At 47.5% G+C, this 16,656-nt stretch overlaps 1 protein-coding gene across 1 annotated transcript in view; it reads left to right on the top strand.

The window, feature by feature from the left end:
* Window positions 1-8,625: 8,625 nt before the first annotated feature.
* Window positions 8,626-16,656, top strand: part of ATXN10 (ataxin 10) — a 72,419-nt gene continuing 64,388 nt past the window's right edge. The window contains exon 1 of the mRNA XM_044677785.1: window positions 8,626-8,777. Coding sequence (XP_044533720.1) covers window positions 8,626-8,777 — 152 coding nt within the window. The remainder of the gene's footprint in view (window positions 8,778-16,656) is intronic.

A 16,656-nucleotide genomic window follows, 5' to 3' on the forward strand; every position in this document is an offset into this window, starting at 1 on the left:
TCACTTATTTGTACAGGAGCTCGGAAGAGGACAGGATTTAAAAATCCTCACCTACATAATAGGAGAAAGGCCAGGGAGGGGCAGTGGGATGGGTGAGAGCTCCCTGTTGCTACCTGTGTGAAGGTGGGCAGGGCCTGGCCTCTTGGGGCCTCAAGTTCCTCACCTGTGAAACAAGGCAATTAGACCAGCTGGCATTTGGGGTGTCTGCATGCCATTCTTACTTCTTCCTAGGAATTTGTAGTAACCCATTCTCAGATGCCCTTCCTTGTAACACTGGCCACCAAATACCTTTCTAGCTCTGAGGGTGTATATTCTAGAGCCTTGCTGGCGAACCTATGGCACACATGCCGGAGGGGCTGTTCCTTTCCCCCTCTTCACATGCCTGAGGGCATTTTCCCATCACTCACTCCTCCGCCCAGCAGCCCAATAAAGCGCTTCCTCCCTCCCCTGTCTGGGGTAAGGCAGGGGCTCACTTGTGGTGAGGGTGGCAGTTTGGACACTCGGCCTCTAAAAGGTTGATCATCACTGCTCTAGACTCTAAGCTCCCTACCTACTAGCTCAAAGTAGCTTAGGCAAGAACCTCCCCAGTTCCGACATTCCTTGTTCTAAGAACCCTCCAGCTCTGACATTTCATGTTTTAAGGTCTCTCCTCATATCTGATATTCTCTGTTTTAGATCCCCACAGCCCCACTATTCCAGCTTGTAAGGGTGCTCCCCCTCTGGCAGTCTCTGTTCTAGATCCCACCAGCTCCATTATTCCATGTTCTAAGGATGCTTCCTCTCTGACATTCCATCTTTTAGATCCTCCCACTCCACTATTCCATATTTTAAGGCTCCTCCTCATCTCTGACAGTTTCCATTCTCAGTTCCGACATTTGACGTCTAGCTTTAGGGTAGTTTCAGGTCTAGCTCACTCATCTATTTAATGGGTGGATAATAGACTTGTAAACAGTCATTTATTGCTCGTCCCCCATTAGCCATGAGCCACTGAAGATGGTACCCAAGGAGGCTCAGTGAGTAGCTCAACCTGTCTTAGGCAGACAGTAAGTGCCAGAAGTGGGGTTTGAACCCAAGTCCTTCAGGCTGTTCCCCAGGTTCTCCTTTGCCTTGATTCCATTTGACCTTGACCTCATCTCGTCTATCCTAATCTGGGTCTCGGTCTTATCTTTTCAAGGAGCCAGTCAGCCCTTTCATTGCCGAGTCCCTGGGATTCGGGCAGAAGACCTTGCACGCAGTAGGTGCTGAGTTAATTATTTGTGGGATTCAAATCACAGGATTCATGTATTTGTTCAGTGTGGGTTTGTGAAGCGCTTTCAATGTGCCAGACACCACGTGAGGTGCTGGATAGAAAGACAGAAGTGAAACTGCCAGGGACCTCCAGGAGCTTCTGTTTGAGGAGGGAAGGACACCAGAAAATTACAGTAAATGCAAAAAAATGTAGAGTAGTTTGGGTAGAAGAGCACGAGGTTCAGAATCTTCCTTTGGGAGAGGGCACTTTGAGGAAGCCAGAAAGACTGAATCTATGAGGCCAATGGAAAGAATGGATGCATGCCTCATAGATTAAGAGCTCAAGCCCCCCATTTTGTGGATGAGGAGACTGAGGCCTTGAGAGGAGGTCAGACCTGCTCAAGGTCACCCAGATAGGAAATGACATCAGGGCCCTGTACATCAGTACAGCTAATGAGAGTTTGGCCCAGAGGAGGCAAAAGGGTTGTTTTCCCTCTTAGGTGTCCTCCTGGCCAAGGAGGAAGAGGTCTGATGTTGTGGGCAGCTCCAGAGATCTGAGCTGAGGCCCCCAGGCCCAGGAAGGCAGAGCTGGCTAAGAGTTTCTCCGGCAGGAGTGAGCTTCCTGTCCCTGAAGCTGAGCTGTCTACAGCCATAGGACTAGGGTTGGATGGGGAAAGATGGAGTTCGGCCGGCCTGTCTTTTCACTTTCACTGACGGCCAGTACCAGGTGTGGGCCAGGCTGGCTAGGGGAGAGGGTCAGCAGCCAAGGGGCCCAAGGACAGAAGACCCGAGCTCACGTTCTGCCTCAAGGATAATTTCTTCATTGGAACCACCAGAGGCTGGCACTCAGTGGTCTTGAAGGTTCATTCCAGCTCTAAATCTGGGATCAGATGTCCAAGTCCCAGCGGGTCAAAGGAAGGTGCCTGAGAAATGATAGAACAATGTCTGAGTCTGACACTTAGGGAAACTGAGGCCCACAGTGGGGAAGAGTCCGGCCGAGGGTCACAAAGTGACTTGGAGGCAGAGCTGGGATGGTATTTCATGACCCCATCACTGGAGTGCCAGATGTGACCTGGTGCTTGAAGGGGGGCAGCAGGGAGCCTTCAACTGCCCTTTGGAAAATGCCTTTGAACTTGGCCCCTGCTGCCTTGGTCCTGGCCGAAAAGGTTTGTGAGCCTGTCCGCTAGATGGCGCACCAGGACTACAAGTGTCGGCCAGACAAATGTCTGGTCTGCGAGCCAGAGCTTTCCTGGTGGCTGTCTTTGGCTATGCGTCAGTGCAGTGGGCATCCAGAGCGAAAACCGTGGTGCTCCCCGCTCCCTTTTATTCACCAATAGGGCCCTTCGAAACTTTTTTGCTTGGGTTTTTTTTTTTAAACCCTCACCTTCCATCTTGGAATTAATACTATGTATTGGCTCCAAGGCAGAAGAATGCTAAGGGTAGGCAATGGGGGTCAAGTGACTTGCCCAGGGTCACACAGCTGAGAAGTGTCTGAGGCCAGATTTGAACCCAGGACCTCCCATCTCTAGGCCTGGCTCTCCATCTACTGAGCCACCCAGCTGCCCCTTCTAAACTTTTTTGGAGCCGTAACTTGCCCCCTTCCTCCCCAACGTCCCAGTGTGGGACCAGAAGGCAGAGGTCAGGATGGCTCCCTGCTCCCCACCATCCTGAGCAAATGTGGTCCAGGCCCTCTCTCGAATCAAACCGGAAGGCAGGAGCCTCCCCATCCACCAGAGCCTCTCCTTTTAATATTTCCGTGGGCCAGGGGCCAGCTGTGGGCTCTCTCCTGGTGTGTGCCCCCTTGCCCTGGAGCCAGGAGGGGACCGGACCTTTTCCCAGTGACGGGTGCTCATGGCGATGCCTTTAACGGTGCTTCTCTGTACCCTTTCTTGGTCATTACTGTCGTTTCTTTTCCCCTCTTCCCTGTGCCTGGAATGCTCTCCCTCCTCTCCTCTGCCTCATACAGAGGTTTTTTTCCCCCCAGCCTAGGCCACCTCCTCTCGGAACCCTTTCTTGGTGGCTCAGCTGCCTTCCCCAAACTCCCTCATGCCATGCTGGGAATATATTTGTCCCTGCTGGGTTTCTGGACAACACCTGAACAGTATCCCCCAGTTCTTCTCTGACTGGGATTCTTTGACCACCCTGCTCACTCCCCAAAGTCTCAGTCATGCAGCCTCACTGGGGCATGTTGGGGCTAAGTGGAGGAGGGGACAGGGACCAGATCTGGGCCTTCATGGTTTTAGGGAACTCTCTCCCCTTAGCTTTGCCCGACAATGTACACTCTTGAGGGTTTGCCTGGCACTCCAAAAGGTTGGATAACTTGTCTTGGGCACCAGAGGGAGAACTCATCCCAGTTCTTCCTGACTCCAAGGCTCGCTCTCCAGGTTCTCTGCTACAACCCCTCTCTGAGCTGGTAAGGACTAGTGTCCATCTATTTCCCAAGATTCATGTCTGCTTGAGGTCTCCTAACATTTTTAATGGTGTGAGAGTGACCTGGGGCTCCCAAAGACGTGACCATGCATGGAACCCAAGTTGTGATGAAGTCTACTGAAATGCAGAGGCTTTGGGGGAGCTCCAGGAGCAGAGCCCACATCCTAGCCCTGTCGTTATTCTGCACTCTCTGAGCAGTCTTGGACCAATCCTTTCCTTTCTCTGTATCCTCCTCTGTAAAATTGAGGAGGTGTCCCCACCATGGGAATGCCATGCTGTCATTCTAGGATTAGCTGAACTACAGATAATCAGCACAAATTGATTCTCCAATTTGAGCTCAGTAGCACCTGGGGCATGGATTTTTTTTTCCAGGAACAACACTGCATAAAGACCATCTTCTAAATTGTAGAGGAATTGTAATCTACTCCAATGGGAGAAGAGAAATCAGAACTTCTTGGAACCCTGGTGGTTCCAGGTGTTCATGATCAGAGCTCTAAGACTTTCCATGGCTCCCTATGGCCTCAGGATAAAATGCCAACTCTTCTCAGCCTAGGGTCAGGAGCAATTTGGCTCTAGTTTGCTTTTTCAGACTTCATATCACTCCCCTACACACACTCTATGCTTCATTCTAACTGGCCATGCCAGGGGATGGGTGGATATTTGTGGGGACCTGGAGTTAGGAAGATCTGAGTTCAAACCCAGCCTCAGACACTTTGAATTGCATTTCTCTAATCAGGAGGGATTTAGAACACTTTTTCATGTGCTTATTGATAGTTTTGATTACATCCTGTGAAAACTGCTTATTCATGTCCCTTGACCATTTGTTGATTAGAGAATGGCTTGATTTTTTGTAAATTTGACTTAGTTCCTTATATATTTGGGAAATTAAACCTTTGTCAGAAAGTTTTGTTATAAAGATGTTCTCCCAGTTTGTTGCTTTCCTTCTAATTTTGGTTGCATTGGCTTTGTTTGTACAAAACCTTTTTAATTTGATATAATCAAAATCATTCATTTTACATTTTGCAATGTTCTCTATCTCTTGCTTTGTCTTAAATTCCTTCCTTTCCCACAGATCTGACAGGTATACTAATCTATGTTCACCTAATTTATTTGTGATTTCACTCTTTATATTTAAGTCATTTACCCATTTTGAGTTTATCTTGGTATAGGGTGTAAGATGTTGATCTAAACTTAATTTTCCCTATACTGTTTTCCCAGAAGTTTTTGTCAAATAGTGAGTTCTTGTCCCAAAAGCTGGGGTTTTTGGATTTATCGAACACTAGCTTACTGAGGTCATTTACCCCTAGTCTATACCATTGATCCACCCTTCTGTCTCTTAGCCAGTACCATATTGTTTTGTTTTGTTTTTTAAACCCTTACCTTCCATCTTGAAGTCAATACTGTGTATTGGCTCCAAGGCAGAAGAGTGTTAAGGGTAGGCAATGGGGGGTCAAGTGACTTGCCCAGGGTCACACAACTGGGAAGTGTCTGAGGCCAGATTTGAACCTAGGACCTCCCATCTCTAGGCCTGGCTCTCAATACACTGAGCTACCCAGCTGCCCCCCAGTACCATATTGTTTTGATGACCACCCCCATCCTTCACATTTTTTTCATTATTTCTCTTGATATTCTTGATCTTTTGTTCTTCCACATGAACTTTGTTATAATTTTTTCTAATCCTTTAAAAAAGGTTTTTGGTAGTTTGATAGGTATGGCACTGAATAAGTAGATTGATTTGGGCAGGATTGTCATTTTTATTAGGTCAGCTTATCCTACCTAGAAGCAATTAATGTTTTTCCAGTTGTTTTGAAGGGTCCAGAGAATTTTGGATTTTCCACCAGCGTCCTGGTGTCATCTTGTTGCCTCTTTCCCAGCAGTGACCTCATAAGATTCGGAAGGCAGATTCACGCCTAAGCGAAAAAGCCGGCAAAGAAGCCTCTTCTAGTTTAGGGGAACCTTGTGAGTATTCCTCAAAAGGGAGAAAAGAACTGCCAAAAAAACAAAATCCATGGCACCCCTTTGTCACATGTGCTCTCTACCTGGATTCCATTGGAAGGGAGTATGTTTTACACCAACCCTTCTCACTGTATCATCTTTGTAAATGCTCCTTTGAGCCTGGCTGAGTGAAAATCAACCTACAATCAGGACAGGAAATTCATTAGTGGGGGCTCGGCCATAGCACCAGAAACTACTCTCTGCCACCTCAGAGCTGTCCTTAGAGTCCTGAAGAGATGTAGCAATCAGGTTCTGGGGTCCTGACACATCAGAGAGAGTGACAGAAAGAAAATAGTTGCTCCCAGGTGTCCATCACCACTTTTAAACCCAGGGATCACTCACCCCCAGATCCATACCAGGGGGCAGTGTGCCAGCAGCCCCAAGCTGGTATAGTTTTCTCCAGAGTAACAAGCCATGGGGGAAGGTGGGCAGATGAGAGAGAAGGCAGTGAGTTGGTAATGGGTGCCCCATTGGCTTGGGAAACTCCCTCCTCCTTGAAGGAGGGGAAAGCTGAACAGAGTTTTGGAGGCGGGTTTGGCAGGGAGGTGGGTGGAGATAGGAAGCATTCCAGGTGTCAGAAAAGGTATGTATCTTCTATCTCCCAGGCAGAAAACAGAGAAAGAAGCTTCCCTGCATGGGAGCAAGGCTTGTCTGGCTGCAGAAATGGGACCAGCTGCTCCAGCTCCTTTTCTATGCCTGACCCTCTCCATCTTGGTCTTCCAGCCAAGCCATATTCGTGGTGTTCTTTGGTCCCTGGAAGGAAGAGGAGGGAGAAACAGCTTTCCACGTTGGTACTAATGATGCCGATTCTTCCATCCAGAGCTGGAAGCTTCCTACAGGTCATTGTGTCATCTTCTTATTTTACCAAAGAGGAAAAAGATTCAGAAAGGGGAAGGGATTGTCAGCTGCAAAAAGCAGAGCTGAGATGAGATCCCTATTTTTCTGATTCCAGATGTGTTACTCTCCACTTATTAACAAATCAAAATGTTAAGCAGCTACTGTATGTATGTGAGGTATCACACTTGGTGCATGGGGAAATTGCTGTCTGTTTAACACACCACTGCTCTCAGGGAGTTCATCTTTGGGTAAGGAGATAAGTCACAGACAAGCTACTTTAGACTTGAAGGAGTCCCCACCCCCCATTACGTGTAAAAAAAAATTAACATTCGTTTTTAAAAACGTTGAGTTCCAAATTTTCTTCCTCTTGCTCCACTCCTTGAGAAGGCAACAGTTTGTTATTGATTATGTGTGAAACATATGATCTTGGATTTCACAATCAGAGGAGGCAAAGAAGGTTCTATAGAAGATTCCTTGTTTCCATTTCACTGTTTACTCCTTTTTTCTATGCTTCTAGGGAGAGCTGACTCTTTTGCTAAGGCCAAACCAGGATCCCAACTTCTCTCATCTTTTTTGGGTGCTTGGATGCTCCATTGATCCCCTGTCTCTCCTTCAATCTCTCCAACTCTTTCCTTGCAGTCTAAAAATATGCTCCGGGCTCCCCGATTTTTTTTTTAATTTTACCACCAGGGAATGCTTAATCTACTCATTTATCTGACCCAAACCCTTTTTAGGGATGGCAGTCAAGGTAAAGCCAATGCTATATTCCCTCTGGGACTGGAGATTTCTTCCTTCCTTCCTTCCTTCCTTCCTTCCTTCCTTCCTTCCTTCCTTCCTTTCTTTCTTTCTTTCCTTCTTTCCTTCTTTCTTTCTTTCTTTCTTCATTTTAAATTTTATTTTTTAGAAAAATTTTCCATGGTTACATGATTCATGTTCTTACTTTCCCCTTTGCCCCCACCCCCACCTTCTATCCACTGGTTTGAACATGTGTCATGGATCAAGACCCATTTCCATATTATTGCTATTGGCGTGGTCGTTTAGAGTCTACATCTGGGACTGGGGATTTCACTCATCTGCAGGGGTGCTCAGGAAGAATGCTGTTTTCTATGGTGAGCTGTGGCACCTTTATTTCCTAGTTCTGCCCTTTTGTGGCTGGCAACTACTTTCCTCATTAGAGGAGAGGAGGGTGGCTAGTATGGATTTGTCCAATTAGAATTTTAGATTAAGCTCCCAGATGAGGAGGAAACTCGTCTTCTTTCCTTCCTAGCTAAAAACGCATGCCTGAAGTGTTGTATAAATCTATATTCACAATTCAAACAAGGAATAAAATCCATATATACTAAAAACAACTGTTCATTAATGAAAGGTTGTTACAAAAGAACGAGTTCTGGGTCTGAAGTCAGAGGACCTGGGTGCACATCCCGAGTCTAAGGCAAGTTATTTAACATCTCTATTATTCTTCGGTTACCTCCTCTTAAAAAAAAAAAAAAAAAAAAAGGTCCTGGTTTAGCCACTCCTGAGGTCCTTCCCACCTCCAAGTCTGTGCTTCCAGGATTTTATCTATGCCTGTATCTATGGCTGCTCCCCAAACCTCGGGATTTCTGGAGGTTCAGAGGGAACAAACGTTCCCAAAGCTGGCTTTCCCATTCCCTACCTCTCACCAGTCAAGACCAGAGGGATTGCCTGCTTCCTGGGAGATACTTAGGGGAACACCGAGCAAGGCTGCAGGGGGGCAGGGCCGGGGACCGGGGGGCGGAGCTGGAAAGCGACGGCGTCGTCAGGGGGCGGGGCTCCTGGAACTAAACATGCAGGGGATTCGGCGTTCAGGACATTGGGGCGGGGCCCGAGCTCAGGGGCCAGGTGAGGGGCGGGGCCTGAGGGGTTGAGTGACAGGGGCTCGTGAGGCTGAAGAGGCGGGACAGGAAGAGGAGGACGCCGCAGATTGGTGGGGGGAAGGTTAGGGGTGGGATTGGTACGGTATTAGGCTGTGTATGAAGAGGAACGAGATACTCAATTGGGGGAAAAGCTGTTGGAGGCGGGGCTCGAGGGCAGGCCTGGGGCCGGCGGCGCGCAGCCCATTGGCAAGCAGACCGTTGGGGGCGGTTTTCTGCGCACAGGTCCCTCCCTCTCACAAAGATGGCGGCGCCCAGCGAGGAATCCGACCGTGTAGGACCTAGTTCGGGGCCGGTGGAGACGGCGCTGGTGGCGCTAGAAGCCGACAGTGACCCGGGCAAGCAGCTGGAGCGATTGCAGGAGCTTATGGGGCTGCTTCGTGAGCAGCGGCACCGGTAACGGAGGAGTAGTGGGCCGAGGCGGGTTGGGAGAAGAAACTGAATCTGGGACCTGGGAAGGGAAGCCCAGAGCGGAGGGAGGCTGAGGCCCTGCCCCGGAGGTGACGTTATGCTGAGGTTCCGTCCCCGTCCTGCTCCCCCTTTTTCTTAGAACCTCCTATCTCATCCATCATTTCTTCTCTGCCACCTCCCCATCTGCCAGCCGCTGTTCTGAGGCTTTCTTCTCCTTCTCTTGCATTCTCTGTTCTGAGGTCCTTCCCAGCCTTGACATCCCTTGTTCTCTGTTTCCTCTCACCCAACATCCTTATTCTAAGGTCCCTCCTACCACTGAGGTCCCTCCCAGCTCTGACATGTCCTGTACTAAGGCCCCTTCCCCTCTGCCATTCCTCCTAGTAGGGCCCCTCCCAGCCTTAGAGGTCCCTCCGACCTCTGATATTCCCTCCTCTCCCAGCCTTACCATCTCCTGTTACAAGGGCCCTCCTAGCGTTGACATTTTTTTGTTCTGACTGAAATAAAATAGAGATAGTTTGAGCCTCAGTTGTTTCCCTAGTTGTCCCTTTAGATTTTGGGGTTTTGTGGCCATTTCCAGTGCTGTTAACTTGAGTCAGCTCTGGGAAGTGCTGGGGAGGGAGCAGTGGCAACAGGTTCTGGTAAGACATGCCCCTCCCCCCCTTAGTACATGTGCACATTCACACACGTCCCACAAACACACCCTAACTCACATATCCATTCACATGAGTCTACATACTGTCCTCTCCACTCTCCCCCCCCATGCTACCAAACATACCTATGCCTGTATACACTTACATATGCTCTCACACTCATTCATACATGCTCACTCAAACACACATATACTCATGAGCACACACACTCATGATCCCTCCTTCCCCTGTATCATTGAGTCCATCCTTGGCAAGGGATGGATGGCTTCAATCCTTTGCTTTCTCTCTGCCCAGTTCTTCTACTTGATTCCCTTCCTTGACTTGGTTTACCCCTTCCTCCTGCTTTGAGCCTGTTGAGTCTGTTTTTCCTTGTGGAGTGGTGGCAGCTTTCCCAATGTCTTTGGGCACTGGCAAACAGGAAATGGATACTGCCCCTGGGCTCCTGGGAGGATAACAGTGGCCTGCCACTAGTTTCTCTATCAAGAATGTGTTTAGGGCAGCTGGGTAGCTCAGTGGAGTGAGAGTCAGGCCTAGAGACAGGAGGTCCTAGGTTCAAACCCGGCCTCAGCCACTTCCCAGCTGTGTGACCCTGGGCAAGTCACTTGACCCCCATTGCCCACCCTTACCAATCTTCCACCTATGAGATAATACACCGAAGTACAAGGGTTAAAAAAAAAAAAAAAGAATGTGTTTATAAACACTCAGAGCCTGAGCTGGGTTAGGGGAATTCTCTAAGATTCCTCCCTTTAGTCACCCTGAGTTGGTACGTGTGTAGTCCGTGTTTTCTCCTCGGTAAAACAATCTTCCCTCTTCAGCCAGATCAGCTGTAAGAAGAGTCAAAGGAGAATTCTGGGCATTGTCTTTGGCTATCAGCACCTCTCATTTTCATCTTGCCCAGACAGGACTCTTCTATATTTCCCTGGGATAACCTGGGCTGAGTCAGGTGTGTGAATGAGGCATTACTGGGTGAGATGGATTCAGAAAAAAAATGGAAATGAGGTTGGGGGAGGCTGATGGGGCTGTGACACAGGAAATTTTAGCTCTTCTAATTGAGTGGGTCTGCCTGCCCTTTTCCATTGAGGCTTATCAGGGTGCTTTGGTATCCCTGATTGCCCAGATAGATTGCCCAAGGTATCATCTTTCACCAACCTCTGGTGAAAAATCTGAGACTCCTTTCTCCCAGCCTGAACTGGGGAAGGGACTCTCAGGACTGTGGCAGTTCAGCCTTTTTTGGTTCAAGACCAGACCCTCATCAGAGCTGGTTTGGATGGATAGACTAGGTGAGGAAACACATTGTGGGTTTTGGGTGCAGCCAAATCCTGTTTGTGTGTTTTCCCATGTTGGTGTCTCCTGAACTTTGTGCTGGTTTAGTCTAATTGCCTTGTGGAATATTGACAGACACTTCATTTTGATTAGAAATCTCAGCTTCTCTCAGATAAAGAGCAACTTTCATTGTCTCACCACCATTTGAGTTCCTTGGAATTAGGGTATTGGAGAAGAGATGGTGAAGGAGTTGAAGGTTTGGGTTGAGAGTCATGATAGAAAGTTAGTGTTTCAAATGATAATGTGATTGGGTTTCAGTCTTGGGGCCCACCATGGATTCTTGTCTCTTGCCACCTTTAAGAAAAGAAACAGGATGATTGGCATGGGAAACCAAAAGTGCTTTCAGAATCTGTATTTGTTTTCCTGACCTTTGGGGTAGAACAGAATCATGGGATTTAGAAATCAGACCTTTGGCCCATTTCCTTCATTTACAGCTCAGGAAACTGAGGCCTGGAGAGGGGGAGAAGATTGCAGAGTTTAGTTCTGACCCAGGTCTACAGACTTCAGACCACTAGGGGTTTTTTTTTGTTGTTGTTGTTTTTGCTGAATTGAAGATTTTGTCCCTTAGGAAAAAAGGCTGTGGTTTGTTTAATCATTGTGATTACTTCTGCCACTAAGAACCCCTCCATGGATAGTCTTGTAGAGTCTTTGGGGCCCAAGTCTCCCCTTGGCCTGATCCCTGGAGAGTGAGTCTCTCCCAGGAGATTGACGTGGATTTTTTCAGTGGCGGACTCATGAAGCTTTTCTGGTGAGGACCTCAAGGTCCTTGAGTCTTCAACCCAATGAAGTCCCATAGTGGAATTGGAGGGATTGGGGCAGTAGCTGAGAGCTTTCCCCATGTGTCATCTACTGGGCTCAAAGAGCCATGGCCAGGAATGGGTCATGAATACAAGGGGGTCTCTGGCATGTGAACTTTGGGGAGGCTAGCAGGTGAGTCATGTACCTCATGCAACAATTGGCCATGAAAGACAAATGAGAGCATGTAGAGTATTTTCCAGTATGCTTCTTCACTTTGGTCTTTCCACTAGAGAAGAGGTAAAAGATTGCTTTCTATCAGAAATGTGAACACAAATGCCATCAGTTGTACCTTCTGGAAATCATGAATATGGGCAGGGAGTCAGGAGCTATGGGCCAGAATCCCAGCACCTCTCCCAGCACAACTCTGTACCCCCTGGGCCGCCTTAGGTAGATTATTGGGATTGTCTGGGCCTCAGCTTTCTCATCGATGGAAGGAGGAGTCTGGAGGAGGTGGCCTTCCAGCAAGGCCCCAACCCTTCAGTTTTCCACTCCTATGATTAGACAGTGGAGTTCTAAGGTTCCTTCTGGCCCTCCCATCTTGATGGTAGGGAGGAAGGCAAACATTTTAAGAAATTTACTTCATACTCACTGAGTGAAGACTATTGAAACTTTTTGTCTTTGGTCAGTGACTCCTGACCAGCTCCTATCAGGTGGGGACCAACTAGCTTTGTAAATGACATGTCTCGCTATGACTCATATCCCCAAGGCTGCTTCAGCTTTTCTGTCAACCCTATCCAGGCCCCTGGAGGTCAGGCAGGAGGCTCTCAGACATGAGACTGCTGTTGAAGGGGACTGAGCTGAGAGCCCTGATGCCCATCTCCTCTAACCCGATTGTTTTGAGAGCATGGCTTGTTCCTTTTCCTGTTTTTTTTATTCATCCAATGTAATTGACTGTAGTGGGCTTGTAAGGGGTGGCTCACACTGACCACTGTTTTCTATATTTTGAGATTGACTCAGAATCCCTTAGCAAATGGTTCCATGTGCTCCTCAGAGCTGTGGCCTTGGAAAAAAAATAAAGGCAATTGCCCTGAGGCTGTGAAAGGGCCCTCTTTTTATAGTGTGCCTTAATTGGTGGGCTTGCTGTTCTTTCTTATGGTAGCTGAGTCACAGGGCTGCCCAGGGCCACTCAGAGAATGCTTCATGCTGTGCCCCCAGACAGCAGGCAAGCTTCCAGGGTGATTCTATGGGCCACTGAACCCCCAGTCACCCAAACTCCTTCTCCACCTTGGGAATTTGAGATAAAATATTTATTCAAGGAATTAAGAGCACAGAGTTATCCTTTTTGGACTTGGAAATCTTAGCTTCAAATAGCTTGTCATGTGTGATAGCCTGGCTGCTGTCTCCCTTGGTCCTTTTTTCCTTCTATCTTTTCTTCCTTTTCAAGGTCTTAGAAGAAGCTAAGTACTAAGGGGGATGATTACCAGTGGTCTAGGCTACCTCTGAGTTGGATGCCTTTTGGGTGGTGGTTAGGTCAGGCATTAGAAAAAAGCTGAGTCCTCTGCCTCAAGGGACTTTATTGAATTTTCTCTGCCTTGGAAACCCATGAGTAGTTTCTCTTTGAGTGTTAAATGGGAACTTGTGAGTTTCTCATGAGCTCAGAGAGCTTTTCTCTGTCTTTATTTCTGGTTTGTCTGCTCCCCCCACCTTGGCCCATTTATCATTTAGATGAATGAAGGTCTTTGATGAAGTCAGCCTAGATAGTCCTTGCTCCCAGCATTCCTTTCCTATGAAAAGATGGTTTTTGGCAATCTTCTTCTTGGTATTTTAATCCATTCTTAGTGCCCTGGGCCACCACTGAGCTCAGGGCAGATAGATCCAACCAGTCAGCAAATAGCCTGTATTGAGTGCCTCCTAGGGGCCAGGCACTTGAAGGAATACTATAAAAGGAAATCAGCCCTGTCCGCAAGGGGCGTGTGTGTGTGTGTGTGTGTGTGTGTGTGCGCGCGCGTGTGTAAAAATCAATGCAATGCTATTACCTGATGAGGGAGAGTACCTGCTGTGGCAGGCAGCTGCAGGGGTTGGGGTGAGGGAAATCAAGAAAGGCTTCTGGAGAAGGAGATCTCAAGAGAGGGCCATGTGAGAGGATCAGAAGGAAGGCCAGGACAGGTGGGGCTAGCTTGAGAAAGACTTCCAAAGCCAATCAGTAATTGGGAGCCCTGGGGATTTGGGAATTTGTGACCTAGACAAAGCTATGATCATGGAAAAATCACTTTGGTTCCCACATGATCAGGGGTCTGGGAAGGAAGGAAGGAAGAAGGACTTCTCTTTGCTTCTGTGTGTCTAGAAGAAGCTGCATGGCAAGATTTGGCTGTGGTTTGAATGTATGGGGTGAAGGGGAGGGATATTTAGAATGTGGGAGTGTGGATGGGAAGTCTAGAGGACAGGAAAGGTTAGGGGAAAAGAGAAGGAGTTTTTTATTAGTAAATGGGCTGAGTTGAATGCCAATTAGGCCAGTGGTGATTCAGGATTGGTGCTCAGGAGAGAGGCTGGGAATGGGGAGTTGGTCTGTGAGTCCTTGACCTAGGGAAGGTGATCAGACTCCAGTCTTCACCCTCTGTAATTGTGCTGCTGCCCTCATCATTCTGATAAAACTGCCAGCCTCTCCAGAGCTACTCAGGATCTCTGAGTGGCTAAAGCCAGTGAAAGCCTCTTCTCAGTCCTTATTTTCCTTGACCTCAGTGTTGAACACTGTCCAGCACCATCTCCTTCTTGGTTCTCTTTCCCTTCTCCCTTTTGGTTCTCCTCCTTCCTGTCTGGCTGGGTACATGCCATCTTGCTTGGTGACTTTATCAGCACCCATGGATTCAATCTCCTCTCCAGGCTCTTACCTCTGTTTGTTGAGCCTTGATGTCTTTTCTTGGCAGCTAGATAGTGCAGTGAATGGAGTCTAGGAGGCAGGTGCTGGGGCAGGTAAGAGGATGGGACCCATGGCCCCACTCTGGGAAGGCCCTTGTGCCAGGCAAACCAGAAAGGATGTTGGAGGGTTAGGGAACAGCTAGATGGGAATGTGTTTTTTCAATAACTAGGCCTAGGAAATCAAAACTATCAATAATCACATGAAAAAAAGTGTTCTAAATCCCTCCCTCCTAATTGGGGAAATGCAAATCAAAACAACTTTGAAGTATCACCTCACACCTAGCAGATTGACCCATAGGACAGTAAAGGAAAATAATAAATGTTGGAGAGGATGTGGCAAAATTGGGACACTAATGCATTGCTGGTGGAGTTGTGAATTAATCCAAAAGATTGTATGCCCTTTGATCCACATTGAGAAAAAGAACTCTGGGAGTAGAAACGCAAAAGAAAAACATATGACTTATCATTTGTATATATGGGTATATGATTTTGGCTTTAAAAGATTGCTCTCTAGCAAAAATGAATAATATGGAAATAGATATGAAGTGATAACATTTGTACAACCCATTGGAATTGCTTGTCAGCTCTGGGAGTGGGGAGGGAAGAGGGGAGGGAAAGAAAGTGAATCATGTAAACATGGAAAAATATTTTAAAAATAAATAAAAATTAAAAAAATAATAATAACTAGGCCCCTCCAAGCTACATTCTACTACTTGTTGATTAAATCTGAGCCACTTGAATCCATCTTTTGGGCAGCTCTGAAAGTCCTGGTCTTAGCAGGACAATGACTCACCTGGCGTTTCCTTTTCAGTAGGAGACCACCCCGCTCAATGAAGTCTGTGGAAACTGGATCTCCTTGTAGCATCTCAGACCAAATTCTTCCCTATCTGATAGTAGAGTCTAAAGGCTGATTCCTAAGAGTCTTTGCAAGGGCACTGATTGCCCATTGAGGAGGAGCCCAATATCTGGGGCTCTCCACATATAGGATCTCCTATGTCAAAGGGCTGAATCCCCACGGAATTGTTAGGAAAAAGAAGAACCTGCCTCCCAGAGCTCCGGTGGGCCATCACAAGACTTTCTTTATTACTGACCTGATGGCACCATTCATGAGTAGTCCTGATTCGTGGCCCTTCTGGTCACATGGCATCTTTTTAAGGAAGTCTGTCAAAGATGGGCAGAGGTTAGAAAGCATGGCATGCATGCATGTGTGTATGTGTATGTGGCATTTATGGGGACTGCTCTGATTGGTAGCCTTGGAGCAGCTTGGTGCTTTTGATGGTCAGAGCTCTGGACCCAGTGAGGAAGCCTGGCCAGCTCAAGCTGCCTCCTCAGTGACCCTATCTATAAAATGAGGCTAACAGTATTGGTGGTGAAGACTAATGTGATATCATATAATAAAATGTAATAAGATTGAATATGATAAATAGGATAGAATATGGTATTATATTCTTTAGTGTAGAAACTGGTAGAAAATATTACATCAGACAGCTCTGAGGGATTTATGGTAAAGATGCTACCCACATTCAGAGGAAGGACTGCAGGAGAGGAAACATATAAGATAAACAATTGCTTGAATGCATGGGCTGAGGCGGACATGAATGGGAAATAGACCCTGAACAAGGACACTTGTTACAACCAGCGGAAATGTACGTTGGCCATGGGTGGGGGGAGAGCGGGGGGTGAAGGGGAAAGTAGGGGCATAAAGTATGTAAACAGGTTAAAAACAAATATTAATAAATGTCTAATAAAAAAAAAGAAAATATTACAACTCCACACAGTATAGTATAATAGTATGTCCTTCCCCCACATGGAAAATAAGGATGAAAAATTAAAGCCTGTAACCAGTGCTCACAGTCAAGCCTGACAGATTTCCATTCTGTCCCCTGAATCCCCCTTCCCCCCAGTTGGTCAGGGTTCCTAGCCAGCCATGGGAAGGCCAAGAAGTCCATTCTCTATCCAGGACCAAGGCTGTGGCTGTCTCAGTTGTGGTTTGGTCTTTAGTCAGGCATGAGCAAGTCTGGTGGAATCAGTGGAGTCTGCAGGGTCTTCTGGATGAGGCAGCTGAGGTCCACAGTGGTTCTGTGGCAGGCAGGATTCCTTGTCACACTCGGGGTTCTTCCACTCTGATTACCATCCTAGTCCCTGGCAGTTGGAGGCTGACATGGGGTAGGAACAGGATTGGAGCTACTGGCTTAAAGGATGCTCCTGGATGAGGACACCCTCTTTACCAGTGCAGG

This window comes from Gracilinanus agilis, chromosome 5 (assembly GCF_016433145.1).
Source record: "Gracilinanus agilis isolate LMUSP501 chromosome 5, AgileGrace, whole genome shotgun sequence".
NCBI classification, from domain to species: Eukaryota; Metazoa; Chordata; class Mammalia; order Didelphimorphia; family Didelphidae; genus Gracilinanus; species Gracilinanus agilis.